General features: G+C 39.8%; 3 protein-coding genes across 3 annotated transcripts in view; all 3 read left to right on the top strand.

The window, feature by feature from the left end:
• The window catches only part of kdrl (kinase insert domain receptor like), a 47,655-nt gene extending 44,388 nt beyond the window's left edge, over positions 1 to 3,267 (top strand). Inside the window, exon 30 of the mRNA XM_071917085.2 lies at positions 617 to 3,267. Coding sequence (XP_071773186.1) covers positions 617 to 800 — 184 coding nt within the window. The 3' untranslated portion in view covers positions 801 to 3,267. The remainder of the gene's footprint in view (positions 1 to 616) is intronic.
• Positions 3,268 to 12,387: 9,120 nt separating this feature from the next.
• Positions 12,388 to 15,464, top strand: cdx4 (caudal type homeobox 4). Its single transcript, XM_071917120.2, has 3 exons — positions 12,388 to 12,823; positions 14,364 to 14,509; positions 15,231 to 15,464. Exons 1-3 carry the CDS (start codon positions 12,388 to 12,390, stop codon positions 15,462 to 15,464), a joined length of 816 nt encoding a protein of 271 aa, XP_071773221.1.
• A 1,710-nt stretch (positions 15,465 to 17,174) lies between these two features.
• Positions 17,175 to 21,401, top strand: chic1 (cysteine-rich hydrophobic domain 1). The gene is made up of 6 exons (XM_071917093.1): positions 17,175 to 17,320; positions 18,607 to 18,661; positions 19,696 to 19,851; positions 20,235 to 20,291; positions 20,770 to 20,829; positions 20,977 to 21,401. Exons 1-6 carry the CDS (start codon positions 17,175 to 17,177, stop codon positions 21,025 to 21,027), a joined length of 525 nt encoding a protein of 174 aa, XP_071773194.1. The 3' UTR covers positions 21,028 to 21,401.
• The last annotated feature ends 2,124 nt before the right edge of the window (positions 21,402 to 23,525 follow it).

The following is a 23,525-nucleotide window of genomic DNA, read 5'->3' as shown; positions in this document are numbered from 1 at the left end:
GATCGGCATTCCACTACAGCTCCCTCATTTACCCCCACTGGGCGCTGACCCTTTGGCCTTGGGAGAGGAGCTGTGGAAACCCCTAGCAACCCTCCAAAGACAATAGGCGGCAATTACTCATATTCTGAGCAACAAGTGAAGCAGAAAAGCTCAGGATGATTGATTGCGTCATATATGAATGGGGAAAGGAGGTTTGTCTGATCCAATAACTTCACAAGGGGTATTTCTCAAATCCAAGAATGCCAAGTCAGTACTCGTATCCTTGGGGAGAACAATCCTCCCAAGTTGTTTTGGAGAGACTGAACTTCTCATGAAAGCGTGCTTACAGTTTGAGATGGGCTTGATGTCGCGCGCCATCAATTAAGATGCACAGCTGTTCATTTCCCCTTCTATTTCAGCCAGCTGTGTACTGTACACTGTTGCGCTGTTTGGATATGATGCGTCGTTATTGCAATGAATCTCGCGGCTTCGCATTTTTGAGAAAGAGCTAAGGAGAATATGTGTCCTGTGTTGTTGCCTCAGCTATGATCTGGAGCTTTTCTTGGTCAGGGTGTCGACTGAACATCCTGTCACAGTTTACATTTATGAACCATACATGTTGGCTCTGTGTTTTCAGGATGAAGGCAGTGAGCAAGAGCAAGGAGTCTGTGCTGACTGAGGGAGAGAAGGAGAAGTACCCACCGACCGTCCCGTCTCTGGACTTCAGCCTGGACGACTCGGCCCTGGACGCCGGTCTGGAGTGTCACAGCCCGCCGCCTGACTACAACTATGTGGTGCGCTACTCCACCCCACCTGTGTAGCCCCCCCCTACCACCTCAGGCCCCGGAGAATCTGACTGATAGCCTCAAGGCCTCTGCTTTGTTCTCCTCTCTTTTGACTCTATCTCTGGACTTCACAGTAAACCATAAAAAGCCCTGCCTTCCTCCTCTTTAACATAGCTTTGTTCTTTGCCAAGGTTTGAGAGACAAACATGTGAGATGCTCTGTTCAATTGTGGCTTTGTGTAGAAAGGACACTCTGAGATGCCTCTCTTTGCATCTGTTCCTCTCTTAACTTGCATCGGCCAACTTCCCATAAGCCTCCTGTGCAGAAAAAACAAAACCTCTGGTCAGACTGTCCATTCCTCTCCGGTTTTCAGACTCGGAGCCCCACATTAATGCTGCTGGTCCTTTCCACATCCACTGTGATATCTCAAACAGCTAAAGACAGGCTCAGGTATTTCTTTGATCTACTGTGAAAACAAATGAAGCACAATGATTCCAACTACAATACAGATTTTACACAAAATACAATACTTAGAAAGGAAGTGGAGTGGGATGTGGGAGCATAATGAAGTATGTGTTACCATGAGGACCATCCAGGGAAGAAAGGAGACAGGATAACTGAGGCTTTTCTTGTTTATATTGAGACTATTTTATATCTGTATTAAGTTGAAAACTGGAAAGTAATTTGTTATTTTATCCTTTTTTAATTATTCTTATTAATTACCTATATAAGGCTAAAGAGATGTTCTTTTTATAATGTGGATACAATGCCATCCGCATGAATGTCAGCTAAAGTTCAGTTTTTTTTAAAGCACCAGGCAGACAGATAATAATATGATGGTGGCTATTAATTAAGGATGTGCATTGGAAAAAGGTTTCTTATTTGAGAAGTCATTTCTCCTGTATTCCCCATTAACATGAAATATTAGCTACACTAACTCAGGTTGATCTAGAGTGACAGAGGAGAGAGATACTCTGTTATCTAGTGGTGGATTGGTCTTTTCTAAACCCCCCAGGTTAGAGTCGGTCTGGAAAATCCCAGGTTAATGGAGGGAACGGGGCAGAGCTGAGACTTAGACCAGACTGCTTTGGATTCAACACTACATCTCGACCGTGAATTGCATTTTAAATGAATGAGTTATATTTAGATTCCTCCTCCTGTCCCTGATCTAGTCCCGTTATTGAAGAAACCCAAACGCTGTGTATTTTTGTTAGGGCGGAAAAAAAAGTGGGGAAGTGAGAGGCTACCAGAGAGCCACATGGCTTTGTTTATTTTCTTGTGTACAAAGCTAATTAAAAACATGAAGATTAGAATACAACTTCATAGGAACTGTCTTCAAAAGCACTAGTAAAATAAACTTTGTGTATTTATTTAGATTGTAAACATTGTCACTTAATAATCCGGTTCTGCTGATTCATACTGAAATGTTAACCAAAGGATTTACCAGCTCCCTCCTCCTGATATCAACATGTTATATTCCAGCATTTCATTCCACATTTATATGCTGTTTACGCTGCTGTATACACTATAATGACATCCGTCCTTTGTCTTGTGCTGATTGTTACTAGAGCTTGCAGGGCAGGCTACAGAAACTCTACATGTGTATGAAGTTAGCACCAGGCTGGTCACTATATACTGGTCACTGTAAGTTATATTATCTGTGTTAACATATGTACAATCTGTCATTATTTTTAAAAGGTGAGCATTTTATTTGTAATACAGAATCTATTGGATGTACTGTGGACCAAACCTTTATTTACTTCACCAGCTAATAGTCCAGCTTGTGTTATCAGACACATACCCTGTAGGAGTGTGGCTAGCTCGTGCTTTTTGACCACTAAATGAAACAAGTTTTGTCAGTCAACTATAAAGTGGGTATTTTGAACCCTGCCTCTAAACCCCTAAATGTTGCCAAATGATGTTTTGTTGTGTGGACCAATTGTTTTTTGTTTATTTTTTTGTGGAGGGGAAATGATAATGCACTGATACTTTATATCAAATATAATTTTTGTATTCTAAATGTATATTATTAACCAGCAGTGTTGGGGGTCACACATTACAAAGTACTCAGATTTTATTTTATGAGTAATTTAACACTAGTCTTTTGATTCATGTTATTCAATACCTTACGTACTTTTTCAAATAAGTCGGTTGTTACTTTTACAGTATTATGTTGTATTGTTTCTTGCCAGCCTATCATCAGTTTCATGCTTTATTATGTTCACTAAGTCTTAACTTTCCTGCTTCTTTTGAATGGTTTGTTCTATCATGTAGGCTACTGCTATCACAACAATAATATGCAAAGGCCTCAATTTAAATGCAAAGAGAAATATATTTGCATTGTATTGTATTTATACATAACAGTGACTATTAACACCTGCAAGAGTCCAAGCCATCTTCCTAGATTTTATTTTTTGTTTGTAACAAGTTACTTTTACTGAAAGTAATGTTCCCCAACACTGTTAACCGAGCATATGAAGTAAATGAATGAATAAAGATCTATATATTTATACATTACTTGCAGTCTAGAGTCATAATTATTCAATAATATTGCATGAAGAATATGTATTTGCTCTAGTCAAGCGCACTACCAAGCACCAGAGCTAAAAATAACTTAAACCCCAATTTCAGGACCTTCATTAACCTTCTATATGTGACCGAATCACTGGAAACTCTTTGAAAAACCTGAGTTCTTGGCTTTCATTTGAGCCCAGTTACATCTCTGTCCAGTCAATACAGAGGTTTCTGCAGCTCAAAGTATGTGAGCTAAAACCATGTTGTAGGAATTTAGGCAGGTTGAAGTACTTACAGGCTGAAGTACATACTTTGAGGTATGAGGAAAGAATTTGCTGAAAATGATTTAAGGTCAACTAAGAGTCTCACAGATCTTTGAACATTTTTGTGTGCATTGGATTATTTTTGGTCGTCTTTGCCTTCCTAAATCAAGAAAACAAAATGTGTAACTACATTGCTTCACTCTGTACGACAAAACATTTCCTGCTGTACATTTATTGATCAAGTCTGGAGAGAGGCGACTCATGGGCTTACAAGAATCATGTGTATTTAATTTTTCTTTTTTAAAATGCATACAATCTCCTCGTGAATGGTCATCTATGTGATAGTATGTTGCTAATGAAATAAATAAAAAATCATGACTGAAAACATGATTGAAATCAGTCAGGGCATAAATAAACATTGAAATGATCAAATCTTGAAATGAAACAGTATCTTCAGACTGGAATGTGGCCCTGTGTCATCAGCGTTCGGCCCTTCTGCTGCTCCTTGGACTGTGAGAGACGCCCTTCCCGGTCGGAACGAGGTGCCGGCAGCCTGTCTGTTCACCGGGACAATGCCCCTCTGCGCGAGAAAGGAAGGAACTCTTAATCATCCTGGTCACGACCGGAGGACGCCACACACAGGGTTTCCTATGGGACCTCGCTGCCCCTGGTTACTGGCACAGGGCGTGTCCAGAGGGAGCACACGCCACAGGACAGGTTGGGCCCCGGACTGTCTCCGCTCATCACACACAGGATTCACCGTGTTTACGGTAAGGTGAGCCGCTTGTTTTGTGAAACGCTGCCAAAATATTAGACATCTCAACAAAGGACACCTCCAATACAGACTATTTCCAGAATATGAGATGCAAACAAACAAGGGAAGGATGTTGGAAGGGGGGAGGGTATCGTGACTGTCATTTTTTTTTTTTCTTTTGGTAACAAACACAACAGGCTTGTGCATCTACACCTACACAGTACTTTTCCATACAGACAGAAGCATGAAGACCGCCCTGCTCCTTTCCTGAGGGGCTGGACAGACGACTGACTGAGCCTTGGAGCAGCCGTATCACTGGGAAAAGAGTCTGCTGAGAGTCTCTTTAAACTAATTCAATAATGTGCAAGACATAAGGTAAAGACTGGGTTCAGGTAAAATCAAACACTGCACTTCTGAGGTTATTCAAAACAATCAATCCAATTCCCTTCACATTTAAATCAGGTGGCACTATAATACAAGCAGCGCAAAGAAGAATCTAAATTAGTGACTTCTTAGTCAATGTTCTTAGTGCCCAGCAACAGTAAAATACATTTTTGACCGTCATAATGGCAATAATTTACTCTCAATATACTCTTATAATACTGTTATTATACTCTGGTATCATTTACTCTTTGGCTCGTTTGAGATGGAGAAAGACTTTTATTCTCAATGACTGTACTTTTAATAGACGATGATAAAAAAAAACATTCTGGTGGCACTTAATGATAAATAGCAAGTCACCAAGTGGGAAATACACATCACTGAGCGTCATATACTGTAAAGTACAATGCCATGACCTATATAAGTCCTCATTATTGTTCTGTGATCAGAAGTATTACTAGTATAACGTAAGAGCATAAATCTGTCATCAGAAGGGCCAAGAGGAGGATATGAGTCAAGATGGAATGCATAAAACATTGTAAAGTGCTTTTGCTCTAACGAGAACAGTATAGGACTTTCCCAAAAGAGTCGTGTGTGTTAGTAAGGGCTTATGCAGCACAAAAGATTTAGGTTTGGAGAAGCTATAATATTCAAAAACATCCAGTTTGCATTGAGCTTCTCACCCACCGCGCTGTGTGTTTTTGTTTCTTTCATTTAACAATTGTATTTATGAAAATGGACCCCCTCCCCTCCTCGACCACTTCCACATCCCCCGTCCCAAAGCAAACACGGCCCTCTGCAGCAAAACACTCCATTAATCATTAAAACAGAGGCATTAACACATTCAGGACCCTCTGAAACGGTGCCAGAACACATCCTTAATCCAACGGAACGCTACGCAGCTTGAAATCCTATCATGTGCTGATTTGGGGCCATGGACCATACAGTACAATGATGCCAAAAAAAAGGTTCCCCATATAATGGCTGCGCAATGTTATTCCCAGACCCCTGCCCAAGAAGGTGAATGGTGGGTAGGCCACATCCGCGCCTCTCACCTAAATGCAGAACAATGAGCCGGATACTGTCCCCTTAGAAGAGTTAACTTCACTCCACCTTTAACAAGCAAGGAAGTATAATAGACCGAGCCAACAACACATCCAGCTAAATAAAGACTCCTCCATAGTGGGCTTCACAGCTCTCTGTAGCGCAAAGGGTGGTGAGAGAAAACAATCAAGCACCAGCATGCATCAACAGGTTGCTGTACTGTCTTGCAGAGTTATGTGAATGTCTGTGATGATGAATGAAATAAATCTAAATGTGCTGCATCATGAAAAAGCACAATTTCCAAAACATTTCAATTAAACGTTTCATGCTGCCATGAATCATTCGTGTAAAATTCCAAAGTAACTGCTTTACTATAAGTCATCCTCTGAAACCTACTACGTTGTTTAACTCGGTGAAAAAAAGTCTGCAAATTAATTTAAAAAATCTGGGATTTCATATTCATTCATGAATGATGAATGGTAACCGAAGCCACACAAGGCCACTGCAAATGTTGGCAATGCAGCGCGGGGAGTCAGACGAGACCAGATCAGACGAGGCCAGAGTGCCAGTCCACCACCACACATTTGCAAACTGCTTGTGGCAGCAAACAACAGGAAGTTCTGATGTCCCACATTTGGGCTCATCAACGGGATTCGAGTCCACTAAAAGGGGGTCGACCAGAGCCACAAGCACGGTGCAGCTGCAGAACAGCCATGGGGTGCTCAACAGAAGCCACGCTGCACCATATCTAGCCAGAAGATTCAAAGACAGAGATTAGCACCACAGCCCACCACAAACACGCATTTGTGCTCAGAAACAACCCCAGCATCTTCACATTAATTATGGCAATGTGGTCCCTGCATATTTCCCATGCCCTCCTGATGTATGAGCATCCCCCCGCCCCGCCACAGACATAAACAATGGGGGCAAACGGGTGAGCTGGCTTCACTGCACTGCTTTCCTTTGAATGGGCATTGATTACAATATGAAGCATGGCTGACATGCTACTGTCACAGTTCTCTGGAAACTATGTAAAGTCTGAGAATTCATCGGTTGTAAGTTATGTGAAGTTCGAGATACCCGTGAAATGTGGACATGTGGAAGCAGAAGATGATCAGAACAATCGGTTTTGTCTGATATAAGCCTGTTTTCAGTTTGCCCATCGGTAAACAAATAGGGAACGACAGGGGGGAAACACATGCTATGAATAAAGTAAACATTGTGCAATATCTCTTTGAGTTGAGTAGTGTTTTTCCCACTGGCATGCCAGCTTGTCAAATGCAAATTAAGACTGACACACAAGCTTTCTATTGTTTTGGTGGAATGTGGTTTTCAGAAATCCTCTAAAAATTACATTTGAACTCTCTTCATCTCATCTCACTAATGCACAACACATGAATGGCTCAACCAAAATAAATTGCAACCTTTTTATAGTTCTTATTTTCAAGAATAGTCCTGAAGCGAGTTTAAAATTCTTGAAGCATCAGCAACAGCACGCATTTTCAGCATGCTGTGTTTTATCACTTCCAGCAAATTCTGTCTGTTCTGATTTATCCTGAATCAGCTTTTCTCCGGTGCACATGCTGGATTTACACTTGTGCAACGCTGTAGATCTGTTGCCTTGTTGTGGCACAGACTGAGGTCAGATGTGTGGGGTGAAACATCTCATTTTAACTTCCTGTCTAAATGCAGCTACAGTGTAAATCCCTTTTTTCTTTCACTTTTCCCTTTGTTCCTCATCTTGGGGCTTCAGTGATGGTGTCTTCTTTGTTCACAGATGAATGTTTTTGACTTCTAAAGTTTCCTTCACACGTTTCTTTTCCAGCAGCTCAACTCATTTAAAATCATCTCCCCAAGCTGTAAAAAAAAAATGTTAACTCTCAGGCATTGTCAAAACAATAGTAGCGTGCATTGTGAGATGGAATGGTTTTTCCACAATCTTGCCAACATCTCTCTCTGTTATCTCCTGAATGAAATAATCAAAATACTTGAACCTGACTTGTGTTTGCAGCATCCTGCTTCAACTTTAAGATGCATGTGTTTTACATTATAGATGACAAATAAGGACCAGTGCCTTTGTATCAGCCATGCAGGCAATTTTTCTAAAAATAGTAGCAGAAGGTCGTGTTGTACCTCCTTTCCCGCAGTGAAGCACTGTGTCCACTTCAACAACAGCTATGGAGTTACGTAACAAACTAAATTCTTGGGCTGTTTCAGTCTGTTTGCATTGCTAACTGACACAGATCTGCACCATGTTTGTTTAAGTCAAGGCAAGAACTGAATTTTGTTAAATTTGTTGACTTAAATGAGACAGACACTAATTTTAGTAATCCAATCATCATTCTTATGTCCTCAGAAAGTCCATTTGTGTGTCAGACACTTGCCACAAATTAGCATTTTACTTCACTTAACCATATAGTCTGAAACTGCCATCCCAGGAGTCATTTTTACCCATGCTCAAACTGAGCAAATCACTCAGACAGAATTTAACGCTGACTGGGCCTTCCCAAATCAATCAGAGGATCTCAGTTTTTGGACAAAAGGTCCTGCTCTCTCCATGGGGATCAGCCAGCTTCCCGCAGAAAAGCAAGACCAGACCCAGTAAATTGTCTAGGAAGCTGAAAAAAGTGAGTGTACCAAGGTGGACAAGGCCAACATTATAGTGATTCATGGGGCAGGATCCTGAAGAAGCCAGAGAACCAGAAGTGTGATATGAGTCTGATGTGCAGTCTGGACTGAGGCTGCTCTGCTAACAATGAATGGTAGAATGAGTTTTTTTTGTGGGGGTTTATACAATTTGTCTGAACTTCAACTGCCAAATGAGTATTGTATTATAGCCGCGCTTTCAGTCCTGAACCAGACCTGGATACTATCACAGTCACCTTGTCAATCTTTTGCAGTGTATTGTATATTGAGCTGTACATCTGTGTATTATCTGTGATTATGAGGCAGGAACTGTCATGAATCCAGATAGAAGTTTTTTTTTCTATGTATCTAACTATCTATGTGTGTATGTATGTATGTATGTATGTATCTATCTATCTATCTATCTATCTATCTATCTATCTATCTATATATCTATACATACATACATACATACATATCAAACTTTCCCAGTCACAGGAAGAGCATATTTAGTTAAATTAACTTGTATTTGCCTTTTAAAAATATATATTGTGAGCCTGCAGTTTCACACACTTTTTCTACTTCACTCTGTCCAGCAGAAGGCATGTAGAGGCCAATAATGTGATAAAACTAAATGTAATTAAGCCAATAATGCAATAAAAAGCAGATGTAATACAGTCTTGAACCAATAATGTAATCTTTTTTTTGGGCCAATAATGTAATTACTTCTTACATAAGTAATTAATTGATCAATAGGTGTAGTTTGCCTCACTGAATCTCTGGCTGAAAAGGCGCATAACTGACTCAAGAGCGTCATCTAGCGGAGATATACGGCTTGTTCATGGAGGGAATTGAAACGTTTAAACTTTGTGTTTATTCTCTACACAGTTTCCCCTATTGAACTGCCTATCAGTCAATCATTAATCTGTAACCGAAAACTACAAGTCCTCCAAAAAAGAACTAGCCTACAGTAAAACACAATAAAACAGTATATAGTATGACACAGTAAAATTATGAGCACCTGTTGGAATTTTTAAATATATGTATATCATAGGAGATCATAAATACCATAAAGTGTGATATAAATAACTATAAAAACTATAACTTCACTTATATTAATTCAGGTTGGCAGGTATAATGACTTATACCTCAGGCACACTGTAAGACCCTATAGGACTATTATATGAATATTATAGTGACTTTTCATGCGGGTGTAATATATGAAATATATTATAATACACTGAGTGTGGTGTATATTGTGGTATGTATTATAATAGACTGAGTTTTAAAAAATTGCTGCTAAATACTTACCAAACCCTCCACAGCTGTAGTGAAGCTCCACTGTTAGTTGGTGGACGCCGCCCTCTGCAGGCTGCGGCCCGGTCAGCGAGCAGCAGGAGTTTTATCACACACTCAGTTTGATGACAGTAAATGGAGTAGCTAGTGCAACTTTCCACAAGAGGGCAGCAGCAAGCCTGAATCATCAGTCTACCTCCTGTATGTGACACAGATAACAGACAGGACAAACCTCTCAGTGCAAAGTCAGGGGTGAGACCAGCCAAAAGAGGATGGCATCAGACAGATTACAAAGAACCGGTTCAACTGCTGAATGTTATGGAGAGCAAATATATTTCAGAGTATCCTGGACATTGCAGACTGAGGTTCATTTGTTTCCAGTAAGATGAAACTGTGGAATGATCATAATGGATTTGTGCCTGATCTGTCAGCTTATATAGACATGGATGGTTGTGCATATGTGTGTGTGCTGGTTTGGTTTGTGTGTGTCCTGTGTGTGTTTGGTACGTTGTTTGTGATGCTTCTGACATAAAGAAATTCTCCAGAGTGGTATTAATAAAGTAGTAGAAGTAAAGTAGTTAAGTAGTAGTAGTAAACCCACCTATAATCGGTTTACCCTCCTTTTTAGGCTGACATAAATCTATATGACCTGAATTCATAAATCACCCTAAGTAACTGTTGTAAATTATATGGAAATATAGTCTTTTAAGGGGAAAGGAACTGATTAATGCGTTTCAGAAAATATCTTCTTTTTTTAAATTATTATTTATCTTGGTGATCATGATGCCATATGATGATCACTGGAGGCCAAAGTTAATCCAACTTTCATTTAGCACTTCACCACTATGCAAAGTCCTTCCTAAAGCCACCCAAAAAGTCAGTCCAAAGAAATGAAACGGGTCATACACAATACTTAGAGACAGCCGACGGACAGTCAGGACAGGACAGTCAACTGTGTACAAATCATTGGTAGAGAGCTGGCTGGCCGTGGGCTGTCAGCAGCTAACTCGATTACACTGTCACATAAATATTTTCGGGTCAATATACCAGATGCTCCAGAGAGATCCATCAGCATAGAGGACTTTGTGTTGGACTTAGCAAAGCCACTTAGTCAGCTCTAATAAATAGGCCCTGGGACACCTGCCAAATTAAAAATAAATAATAAGAAAAAATCAAGCAAAACATTCAACATAAAACAACGACTTTAACAAATGATAAAACATCCTCTATATGACCCAGTGCGTCCCTTATCCAGGCATAATGACCTATAGAAAAAGACAAGTTTGAACAGGTCAGACTTATCAAATAGGCCTAAAATTTCGTTCTTGACAGAAAAGCTGCATTGTAAAATTATTGGCGAGGTAGACAAAATCCTTTGACATTTACAGATCACTATTCAGTTTGTTGTTTTATCAACTGAATGAACTAAATGCATTTTTTCTAAGTAAAACAGTGAATCAGTTTGCAAGGTCTAGTAGCCTAAATGTCTACTGTCAAATGGAAATCTTCAAAAAATCTATCTCAACAAACTCAGCTTTTCAGGAACTAATAAAAAAAAGTCCATGTGTTCAGTTTGACACTCGTGCATTTTAGAAACGAATCACTGACTTTTGAAAGGGGCTGCTGTGTCACTGAGGCTCGCGACACTTAAGGAACCATGTAAACCATCAAATCAAGTAAAGGCATTGCAAAATAAAATCCCTAAAATTGGAATTAAGGGGTTTTCACTCGACAGCAGTGAGTTAGGCTATGTGTTGACGTGTAGGCGGTGGGACTGCTTTGTCATGGAGGGGGTTGTCTTAATGCAAGGAGTTTCCTTTTAACCGGAATTAGCTGTGAAGTGCGACCTTGAGGTGTGAACATGGAATACGAAAGGTCCGACTTGCCTCGAGAAAAAGTCTCTCATACTTTGCACCTCGTTTGCAAGTGAATATCTTAACAAATAAGATGGGGTGTAAGCGCCAAACGAAGTTGGGAACTGTGCTGAATTCCCATAATAACAGGTTCAAGAACCAATTTAAAAACTCACAGAAATAGAGTTTTGTGTTGGATTTAGTGAAGAAACACACGCTATATGAACTGATACACAACAAATAATTTCCAATGCCTATTCTCTTTAAAATCAGTAGCCTATTACCACAAAACACACTTAAAAGTAATTGGGTTTAACAGGCCCTAAATATCTGTGCAGCAGCATAATAAAGAAAAAAATGGTTTTGTAAATTTGGGAAGCCCTAACTGGCGCGTAATATTAAAGAATTACGCACAGGCCTTCCTTGCGTGAAAAAAGTGTTTGTGGGTGTGTTACCTTGGCCTATTGCTGGTTCATGTAGCATGTGCAGATGATAGGCTATGGTGTTAATTTATTCATGGAGTGGAAAATTCAGATGTTCAGGATAGGCCCACTGTCAGGTGATGACGCGCTGCAGGACAGGCGCAAGGGGCCAGCTGGGCCGGCAGCATCGCTTCACTCTCATTTGGATGCAAATCTTCAAGACTTGAGGACTTGGCTGACGTCAGGCAGACCTTAGTATACCTTTACCGTCTTGTCAACGGAGCCACATCATGTGAGACTGGATAAAGTCTGGAACTACGTCGCATTTCACTTTGGGAACACCTCTGGACTACACAAGCACAGCATAAGGATTGTTTTACGGTTGCAGACAGACAGTTGCAGGGCAACCATGTCGCCTTAAGAAAAACTATTGTCTCTGCTGTTTCTATTTTATTTTGTTTTGTACAAATCATGTATGTGGGATACCTACTGGATAAGGAAAGCGGCATGTATCACCAAGGGCCTGTAAGACGATCAAGCATCAATCTCCCTCCACAGAATTTTGTTTCTACCCCACAGTACCCCGACTTTACTGGATACCATCATGTGCCAAACATGGATACGCACGCACAGTCTACGGGGAGTTGGGGACCTACGTATGGCGCTCCAAGGGAGGACTGGGGCGCATACAGCCTGGGACCCCCTAATACTATTCCTACGCCCATGAACAACTCTTCTCCTGGACAAGTTTCTTACTGCTCGTCTGAGTACACTCATATGCATCCTCCAGGATCAGCGGTATTACAACCTCCACCGGAGAATGTTACTGTTGCACAACTTTCCCCTGACAGAGAAAGGCGCAATTCATACCAGTGGATGAGTAAAACTGTGCAGTCGTCTTCCACTGGTAAGTTCGTCACAAATCTTAAACATTGTGCCAAAATGATATTCCTTCCATGGTTTTATTTGATTGGCCTGTATGCTCACTTCATGTTTCCTTGCATGCAACAAGGGCAGAGTGTTTTTCCCCTTTTCTCCCCTGACATTTTAGTGAGTCACCTACTGTGATACCTCCTAATAGTGTCATGTCATTGGAAATTAATTTCCCTATTGGGTTTATATTACTGAAGAAAAATGGTATATGTAGCATTAATTTATTGCTGGAGAACAAAATGTAAACAACTTTGGTAAAAGCTGAAAAAGTTTCCAAAAACTTCCAACAACTGGTTTTTGAAAATATGACTTCCAATATGAACCTGGTGGAAATCAAACTGAATCAGAAACTGAAGTAACAGGAGGGCAGACCCACTGTTCCACTGACATTCATAATAATATTGATAACTGAAGGGGTTACAGGCCCTTCAGCTCGGCCTTCTCTATGCGCTCCTGTGGTAGAAATAAAAAAAAAAAGGTGTGAGGAATCGGCGCCAGGCGCAGTTGTAATGTTAATTTTATGACTCCTGTAAACAAGATGTGAGGTCGACTTCCCCGTGACATTGTTTCAGGTTTGGAGGGTTATCCGTCATATCCAGGCGGTGGCCCCTTCTTTCAACACCTCTTCACTTTGATATGCACCAACCTCTCTTCTCTCTTCCTCTGCAAGAGTTATACTGCCGGAGAGAGTGACGTTTTTCACAGCAAATGTCTCAAACGTGGCTTACATTGGCCTTTAGAGTATGAGCTAAATTAAATCTTCAAAAATAGAAATATCATATAATATATAGGCTATTATAATTATATAGACCAATAAGCAATTTTAAATTATTCGTTAAATGCATTTGACCTTAGTTTGAGGAATACGTTTTGCAGAAACAAAATAAAAACATCAATGTTCATCCTCATAGCTTTTTATTTTGACATAATTTCTCAGTCTAATTTGTTTTCAAGCTTATGAAAATAATGAGCTAATATGCAGTCGTGTAAATTAATATATAATATTATAAAACCAGTCATGTGGTCCAGTAATTTCTAAGTAACCTGCATGCTATCTGGAGGTGATTATCGAATAGGGATTGACATGATTTCTCAGACTTCATCTCTTGGTATCCTACCTCACAGGCCCGTGTGTCGTGTGTTTCATTTTAACATGTCAATAGAGGTCTGGGTCACATATTTGAAATTCACTGTACTACAGTTTGCTCCAAGTGTCATCAAAGCAAGATCAGAAGCTCAATTTGCGTATCTGCAGACCGAGCAGCGCGATGTGGATTTAAGGCACAGCTAATAAAGATCGGCTCTGCAGATAGACTTGTCTTGGCATGCAGCCTCCTCATTTAACAAAGCTATAGAAGAAAAATCGATGTAAAATTTCCAATTCAGCAACAGGCCTGTGAGTTATAATGGTTATTAAGTCCATGGATGAAAGATGGACGGTGGACCTGCATGGTGAAATGGTCACATGCTTGACCTTTACAGTAAAGTGTTTTTCTTTTTTTGCACATTCACAGGTAAAACGAGAACGAAGGAGAAATACAGAGTGGTGTACACCGACCATCAGAGACTGGAGCTGGAGAAGGAGTTTCATTTCAACAGATACATCACGATCAGGAGGAAATCTGAACTGGCTGTCAACCTGGGGCTGTCGGAAAGACAGGTAGGCCTACGTCCAAAATAATGATGCCTGATATCTAAAAGCACTGACATTTTGATCCCATATGCATAAACATAAACTATATTTGCATACATGACATATAGGCCTACTGTATGTTATGTATTGGTATTTATGGCAACTACATGTAAAAACTCTTTTAACCATAGGCTACCTATATATACAATATAGGCTATATGAAGAAAATGTAATGTCAATATTATAAAAATGGACACTTTAATATGCAGGAGGCTCCATGTATTTACATTCATGGAAGTCTAAAGAAATTCATTTGACTTGGAAAATATTTAAATGTAGCCTATGTTAACTCTGGATTTATTATCCATAAGTATAGCCTATATTTTGAAGCATGAACCTATCCCAGGAAGCAGTATTCATGAAAATATTTTATGATATTTTAAAATACATACATGCTCATCCTAGGATGCATTAAACATAAAGATATTTACTTACATTTTGAAATAACCTTACACACAAGTCACCATATATTATTCACAAATTAGCCTACTTCTGTCTATCTATCTATCTATCTATCTATCTATCTATCTATCTATCTACCTGTCTATGTCTACCTATTTATTTATTTAATTTTCGTTCAGTTAGGCCTATTTATTATTTTATTTATCTATAGGATATAGGCCTAGCACTGGGATGAAACGAAGTGACCAACACCTAAAAATGTATTTTATTTTTATTCCATTTGCAGGTAAAAATCTGGTTTCAGAACCGCAGAGCCAAGGAAAGGAAATTAATCAAGAAGAAAATGGGTCAGTCTGACGGCAGCGGGGGGTCGGTGCACAGCGACCCGGGCTCGGTCAGCCCTCTGCCGGTACCGGGCTCCCTCAGCCCCACAGACATCCACGGCTCTCTGTACCCGCCACAGGGAATGAACACCTTGCCATCTATCAGGAATATACAGCAAGTTACTGTCACCCAGTAATGAAATTCGCCTTCTGGACCATTTAACTGAGCACTCCGACACGCTGAGAGGACACTTGCTAGACTTGGATAGGCTGCCAGAGGATGAACTCGCATCCTGAAGCACACGGCTGTGGATAAAGAGATGATTTATAGCGACGAAATGCTGGAGGCTCTTGAAATATTGTTTTTTTTTATAGAATAGTTATAATAATTGAGAAAAAAAAACTGAAAAATCGACGTGTTTCAAATTTAAATGCTTTAAATTGTTTGTCTCTCTGAGTTAATAAGATATAAATATCATTTTTTTTGTAGGCCCCTATGTGATGGAGTGTATGTGTTTGTTAATAAAATGAGAATTCAGGGACATTTTGAATGAAGTTTAACACTGGATTGTAGCCTATGTAGCTCATATCGCATTGGACAAACTCCTTTGACTTTTCAAATAGGTTATATGCATTATCTTCCATTTCAGCACAATTAAACCTCTTCAATAAAGCAGGGATGAAAACCAGGTTTTAGTGATACGGGTAGAACGGTTGTTTGATGGCAACGTTCAAAATGTAAATAAACTGTTTTTTTGCAATAGATCTGTCACTTTTCTTCTTTCTGAATTTGGGGCTTAAGCAAAGTTCACTATTGCATCATGTTATTTTGATCAGTAGCATTTCCAATGCTTTTCTTTGCAGGTATAGGGTATGACCATATAGCTTTTTATTTGGACTTTCCAAAATGTTACACTTTGACAAACTAGGCTACAGCCTGCATTTCCAAAGGATATTAATTTGGCTACTTGTGTAAGTTTGAAATGCACTGGCAAAGTGAGCAAAAATAACCAGTAGCCTAGGCCTATAGGTGTATTTTATTTTGGGATAGACACGCCTGATTTCTTGTCAGTTAGGCCTATACCATTTTCTTTGTTGCCTATAATTTATAGGCTCTAAATATCTGAAAGTCTGCACAAATTAATAGCAAGTAAATTTAAAGAGGGGTTAATATTTTTGCTTTGCACGTTTATTAGAATTTGCTGTTTGGATTAGGGTTCAGCTGATGTGTCAGCAGTGACACATCGACTGGTGCAAAAACATTTAGCATTAAATCTCAATGAATGTACATCCAATGCATGATGCAATTTAGAGAAATTACAAAATTAGGATTTGTTGTGTATACTTGTAGACTTTAATAGACTTTATGTAGGCCTAACGTAGGCCTCACGTAGGCCTCACGTAGGCCTCGGTCTACTGAGTAGGCCTGGGTTACTAAAATTGTAACCTCAATCAAATAAGCATTTGAAGTAGCCTACAAAAGTTCAGGCTTTTAACCGGGTTCAAAGTGTAGGGTTCACGTAGGCTAATTAGTTTAAGTGACAAGCTAAAATTTGCAGCATGGTTTAATGCAAGCTATTTTTCATATGGCTCAATAGAATAGACTGGCTATAGCAGGATCAGGACTTCTCTTGACTTTGACACAGTGCCAGTGATTGAAAAACTTAATGCAAACTTTATAACTTGCAATATTATCATTTCAAAGACTGCTTAAAAAGTCAAATGTGTCGGCTATACTTACTCTCTTCAGCTCTCACTCATGTTAAGTCAGGCCATCAGGTATTTATGAACTACAATTTGCAGCCACGTCCCTCTGCTCATGGCGGAGTACAGAGGGCGATCACAGGTTACAGACGGGCTTCGCTCGCTCGTGCGTGCGTGCGTGCGCAGCCTGGTAGGAAAACGTCATGAGCGTCTTACTACCCAACATGGCGGACTTTGATACCATTTATGAGTTAGAAGACGAAGATGATGAGCATGTAGTGAGTGAGGAACACTTGCCCAGATACTGTCCAGAGCCCGTGGTTATGCGAGGGGCCGGGCACATCACAGTGTAAGCAATACCATGTTTGTCGCTCGTATCCGTCGGGCTTTGCTCTGTTGTTCCTGTACCAGCATCTTTAGCCTAACTATTTAGCTGATGCTAACCTGCTAGCTAACGTAAACCACAACAACTAGCCTTATGTTTTGTTATGAAAATAGACGGTTGGCCAAGTAACGACAGCCAACATTATTAAGACTTTTGCTAGCAAGTTTCTGCCCACACGATAACAATAACAGTCAACTAACGTTAGCCAACTAATGTTAATTAGTAGGTAAGTTGAATTGCATGTGATGAACCGTTAGCTACAAGTCAGCGAATTTAACGTTATAACCAGGCTGACCACCACATCATCATGCCTGTCTTTTCGACAGCAACATCACTGTCAGCCAATAAGACAAAGACATTTCAGCAACTTAATCATCATCCCAGACTTTTATATTGTTAATATGATTCGTCATCGTTTACAAGGGGACGTCAGTCATTTAGCTCTTGCCTGAGGTTGTGGCATCAGGATGATAGCTGGAGTAGACTGTGATCATGATGCATGTCAGGCCCCTGGATGACGTCATCCAGTAGTTTGTCAGTTTCTGGACAAATTGCAAAGCTGCAACGGTAGATCATTTTAACCCGAGAAGTTAATTATCAAATCTATCCCTTACCTTAACCCTAACATGAACCTGACTGGAGACTGAGTGCCTAATCCTTACCTTTCTTAGTCTCCTTTTAATTCAGCCGGTCGTGCATCTTGATGCCAATAAAAATAACAAATGGGATAGTCAATTTTAAAACACAATCACGTATGTTATTATTCACATCTATGTTGTTATTGAGCTTGGGCTGTCTAGTCTGCATATGTGAACATGAAACAGCTTTCTACCAAAGCTAAAAGATAAGAGAAACACAACTCTTGTAATAATGTCATCAAGAGACAAATTCTCAAGCTGCTACATTAACAGGGGCACAGACACAGTGAGATATGGGCACATTTTCTGGTTCGTAATATAATAAAATAAAGCTCAAATGAATACCCAGTCTACAATGTCAGTGCCCGGTTCATAGTCAGTGGAGCAGCTTCAGGTTTTGTCTTATCAGGTCATCAAACAATACAACCTTGGTTAATTGGTTTTAGCTCTCGGAAAGTTTTATATTTTCATGTTCAAGTATCTGAGTTCATAGGAATATCATTTCTGTGGAATTCTCTTGAGGGTGGAGTTTTTATTTAGTTTAGGATAAAATGTTAATTATGAAATCATTGTTAACATTCTATGTAATGTTGTTTTTTGTTTTTTTTTCAGGTTTGGACTGAGCAACAAATTTGACACAGAATTTCCCTCTGTTCTCACGGGAAAGGTACAGTTGCTTTTTATCTTTCATGCACTTCAAGCAATGTCTTGCAGACTGCTTTTCTGTTCAATTCCAAGTGGGATGAATTAAGCAATTAAAGTCCATGGTGATTCTATTGTTCTTTTGGGCCTTTGACAACCCCGACTTCCCCAAACCACCCCTTTCAGGCCTCTTGGAGCGGTTTTGATCTGATGGTGATGCATTTCAAGTAACACACCACAGTGTATCCAAAGTGCCTGAATGTGTTGTAGTATAGCTCTGTAAATGAGTAAGCCATCTTTGGGGCTCAGTTGGCGGGGACCCCAGTGTTTGGGAAGGTACAGCTCCAGGTGATAAAATAAAGAAATTAAGACTCTGCCATAGACACGAAAGGAAAGCTTCCTGGGTCGGACGCTGAAACACAAAAAGGCTGCAGGGGTAAGAGCAGGCCGAGGGAAGTGTGAGGCAATAAAAAGTACCTTCAGTATTGTGACCCAGGGTGACATGTGATGGATGAGGTCACAATTATGATGATTGAAGGGTGCAGATCAGGCCCTGCTGGGCTTTATTCTAAGGTCTTTGGCTGTTTGCAAAGAGACCTTTGCATCCTGTCATAAAAGATTACGACCCCTGTTTTATGGCGTACAGACTCAGCGAGGAATGAGCATCCATTCATGTTGTTTGGCCGGCGCTGCCACAGGCAGTGAGCTTATCTCTCCTTTGAGTCCCTCCTTGCCTTGAATAGTCTAGAGCTTGGTTAGCAAGTCGCAGGCATACTCTTTAGAGATCTCATCTCATCTCTGGACAACATCTGCAAATATCTACCTGTTGGTTTTCTAAAGCTCTTTGATCCTCCAGGACAGGTTTCTTTAGAGCAATTAGGAATCTTTCATGTCAGTACCACCTAGAAACACTCTTGAATTGTCTCACTCCTTCTCGCTCTTAGCTGTTTGGTTCATGCTTCATTTTTCTGAAATGTTTTTTCATTGTATAGAACTTGTAGGCGGTCTTCATTTGTTCATTTGAGTATACATGCATACATCCATTCCCTCTTTTTCTAGGTAGCACCAGAGGAGTTCAAAACCAGCATCAGTAGAGTGAATGCTTGTTTGAAGAAGAACTTGCCTGTCAATGTGAAGTGGCTTCTTTGCGGCTGCCTGTGTTGTTGCTGTACAGTAGGCTGCAGTCTATGGCCCGTTATCTGCCTCAACAAGAGAGTAAGTCCCAATCCTCCTGTGACGCGTGCTGCACCGTCCAACTCTCCCTTAAATCAGCACTAATTACTCAGGGGCTGTTATAGCAATCCAGCCGTATTGGTCAAAGTGTAGAGGGTAATAACTTGTGTTCAATTAGTGGCTCTGTGTAGAAATGATACATTGCGCCGCACAAGTCCTGCCCAGCTCAAGGGTGTGTCATTTAAAGGTGGCGTTACTACTCAGAATTACTGACAACAAAGTGGAAATTACTATCTAGTTAATTGGGAGTTCAGTCCATAAATCCTGATACTGTGGTTATTTACTGTTACCTGTTAAAGTGTAAAATTGAGTAATGAGTGAGTATTCTGCCACTTAATGTGCCTACATCCTTTTTTCCCCAACAGACAAGACGGTCTATTCAGAAGTTGTTAGAGTGGGAAAATAACCGATTATACCACAAGGTAAGAAAGAGGACAAATTGCAAATTAGCACCTGTCTGTAAGTGTGTAACTGTCTGTGTCAGTGTTCAGCGTTAGGGGAGTATCATAATGATGGATAATGACCATTAATCTGTTTTGTAAACTCTAACCCTCAACACAACTCATTTTCCCTCAAAGCTATTTCAGTCAAATCTGGTGATCTAGAGTGCTGGGTCTGAGAAGACCATGAGGTCAGCAGTAACATGCCATGTTAATTTTGTTTTGTCTCGCAGCAACAAATTACAGCTAGTAGCTGTGCAAAGGCATAAAGGAAGCTCTTCAGGGTGTCTGGCCACAATTTGACCCCAGCGAGACCAGACAGCCCTGCTCCCAAATTCCCCTGACACTGAAGGGGAGATTTCAGACAGATTTTCCTTTGTGTGTGTGTGTCTTTGTGTGTCTTCGGGTGCCTGTTTGAGAGAGAGATGTGTTTATTCACCGTGTCTGTGTCTCTCATCAGCTGGGGCTGCACTGGAAACTCAGCAAAAGAAAATGTGAAAGCAGTAATATGATGGAATATGTAAGTAAAGATGCACACACCAAAACAAATAAAACATACACGTTATTGGATTATTGCCTCTCTTTAATGTTATGAACACGTTCATAGTTAGGTTTAGACATTTTACAGTTGTCCTGAAAGAGAATGTAATTTCTTTTCCCTCCATAGGTGATTCTTATAGAATTCTTACCCAAATATCCTATATTCCGACCAGACTGAGGAGGCTGTTCTGAGACTGGATGTGTGGCCCTTGAATCTTATCCTTAGTGCCTTGTATATATGTTGGAATAAGGGTCTGCACTGGTGTCTTGTGATGACCCTGTACATCTCCCAGTACCTTGTACATTAGAATTTGCAACACTGTCACTTTGCTTTAGAGCAGATTTTGCACATTTCCTGACAAAAATAGACATGTTCCCTTTGTTGCACTCTATTTGTTTTTGTTACATGTGACAAATAAGTGAAAATCTTAACTCTCAAAAAGTGCATTTACCCCAAAGAACCATCAACCTATATCCCATCTATTGTATCATTAATCCCTTGCAAAGAATTTGATGCCTCCAACTTCCTTAAGTATCCTTGCCTTATATAATTTTTTTTAGATAACTACATGTAACAGGAGGAGGAAGGCATTGGGCAGTTCAACAAGTTCTTAGGTTCAAATGCTGTTTGTTGGGTTTCCTCTCTTCGAATCTGGTTCTTTGCAAGTAGATGGGATGGTTGAAATCGCCTAACGTACAGTGTACGTCATCACCCTGTGTTTTTCTTTACTTTAGAATTAACCCTGTGTACATGGGAACTAGCTAGAAAAAAGAACTTGACTTGTAAATACCATGTTAGGATAAGCTGTACAGTGGTATACCATTGTTTACATAAAGTTACTTAGCTCTTTAGTTTGTTTTGCCAATATATTGCTGTACCATAGTTTTGTTTTATGAAAGATGTCTATGTACCTTTCCAGTTTATATGGACCTGTTTACCTAGTAAGCCATATAGTTACAATGTATGTGATGCCAGAGTTAGGACTGATAATTGCACTTGAGCCCAGCAAAATGTCAGGATTTCAGACTGCAGTGTATCTGAAATCCTGAATATTCTTACAATGACAATAGCAGTGCATGCTACCATGTGGTTTTTGCCAATGAAGAAGATGACATTCAATTGCATCATCCATTTTAGCTGGAGATGGCTGCATCTCTGATGTGTTGTTGGAAAACAATGATTTGAACTCTGCACTTCCACTCATTCATTTTGGGTTAGGGTTAGGGTATTCTTTTTATCACAGCTTTGAGTTAATTTTATAGTTTTGTAATTCCCTGTGCTGTGTTTTGTCCTCCTGTGTTGCGAAGCACATACATCTACAGTACATGGCATATTGAGCTGAAGGTTCCTTTGTTTCACTCATTCTGTCCAGTGTTAGTATTATTTTCCTGAATCTTAGTCAAGAGATTGCTGCAATGCATTGCATTAGAGTGCCTCTGGAATAGTAGGTGAACCACAGAGAAGTACAGGTTGAAATCTGTTCACTTGTACAAAGGAGATTTTAAATCCTCCTCCCAGTATTGTCCCTGTTACAATTCTTGTAAATGTTTGTCATGATGACCTAATCCCTATGGAGAGAGGAAATAAATTGTTGATTTTGAGTTTTCTTTATTGCTGTTGTTTTTTTCACTTGAAACCATCTGTTAACAATCTGTTAAAAGGAAACTGTTAGCATCTACTGTCATATGCTTAATGAATGAAGTGCCATCTTAGTAAAAATAGATCATTATTGTCCTGGTAATGCACTTTGCCCAAAGCCTGCTGCCTCACTACAGAAACGTGGCTATTTGTCATGTTTAACAAGGTGTTGAACCGTTAACTTAACAAGACAGCCAGCAATTACTTGACACATTTGTAAAACTCAGGAATGCTATTACCATAAACTGCTACTACTGCTACTATTTTAGGGAATACTACGTTTCTACTGTATATCTCAACAACCCCCCCGAGTGCAGAAGTGGTGTGGGCTTCACTGTGGTTGGTTTTATGGTCTTTTTGTTCTTTGTTTTAGTGTTCACATTGTCCTCCTGTTGATGTGGACAGAGGGTTTCAGTGCAGTACCATGAGAGATCTCTACATCACCTCCAGTCCTCCATTAATGGTATAATTGTTTGAAATGGACATTGTTTCTTTAAGTTTGAGTATGTTATACTCAAGTTGCCGCTGCCACCAATTTTAGTTGATTTAGTTAATTGTTTATAATGTAGTATATCAGTTATATATAAGTCTCTGTAATAGTTTATAATGAGAAGATGAATACTTGCTCAGAGATTTAGCCATACAATTTATTCTTTGAATTCATTTTGACGATTCCATTAACAATGTATGCTTATTTGACTTGGAAACAGGAAGGCAGTCAGTTGATTGACTTGCCTCTGTGTTTTGATTGTTGAGATACCGGAAGCAAAAATTGAAAGCGTTTGTTACCAATGCTTGTGCAGTTTACCTGAAAATTGACAGCCTGTTTTTTATGTCACAACATAAAACTGCAAGATGTGCATTTTTAGTGAAACACTCTTTGACATAATTCACTTGCAATACTATTGCTTACAAATGCTAACAATTTCCAATATATCAATAACCAAAACACTGGTGTCAGTATTTTTGGATGGACTGAAAGCACTTACAGTAGTTCAGTATTCAGACCAGGTTTCTTGTCAAAACCTGAATCTCTC

This window comes from Centroberyx gerrardi, chromosome 16, assembly GCF_048128805.1.
Source record: "Centroberyx gerrardi isolate f3 chromosome 16, fCenGer3.hap1.cur.20231027, whole genome shotgun sequence".
In the NCBI taxonomy this organism is placed as follows: Eukaryota; Metazoa; Chordata; class Actinopteri; order Beryciformes; family Berycidae; genus Centroberyx; species Centroberyx gerrardi.
This window is presented reverse-complemented; position numbering and strand designations above follow the sequence as displayed.

Bases quoted from the DNA above. Each gene is read 5' to 3' on its own strand.
- cdx4 (XM_071917120.2), top strand. From the start codon at position 12,388: ATGTATGTGGGATACCTACTGGATAAGGAAAGCGGCATGTATCACCAA. The intron at 12,824-14,363 runs GTAAGTTCGTCA...GCACATTCACAG, and splicing joins TGTGCAGTCGTCTTCCACTG to GTAAAACGAGAACGAAGGAG. The intron at 14,510-15,230 runs GTAGGCCTACGT...TTCCATTTGCAG, and splicing joins TGGGGCTGTCGGAAAGACAG to GTAAAAATCTGGTTTCAGAA.
- chic1 (XM_071917093.1), top strand. From the start codon at position 17,175: ATGAGCGTCTTACTACCCAACATGGCGGACTTTGATACCATTTATGAG. The intron at 17,321-18,606 runs GTAAGCAATACC...TTTTTTTTTCAG, and splicing joins GGGGCCGGGCACATCACAGT to GTTTGGACTGAGCAACAAAT. The intron at 18,662-19,695 runs GTACAGTTGCTT...CTCTTTTTCTAG, and splicing joins CCTCTGTTCTCACGGGAAAG to GTAGCACCAGAGGAGTTCAA.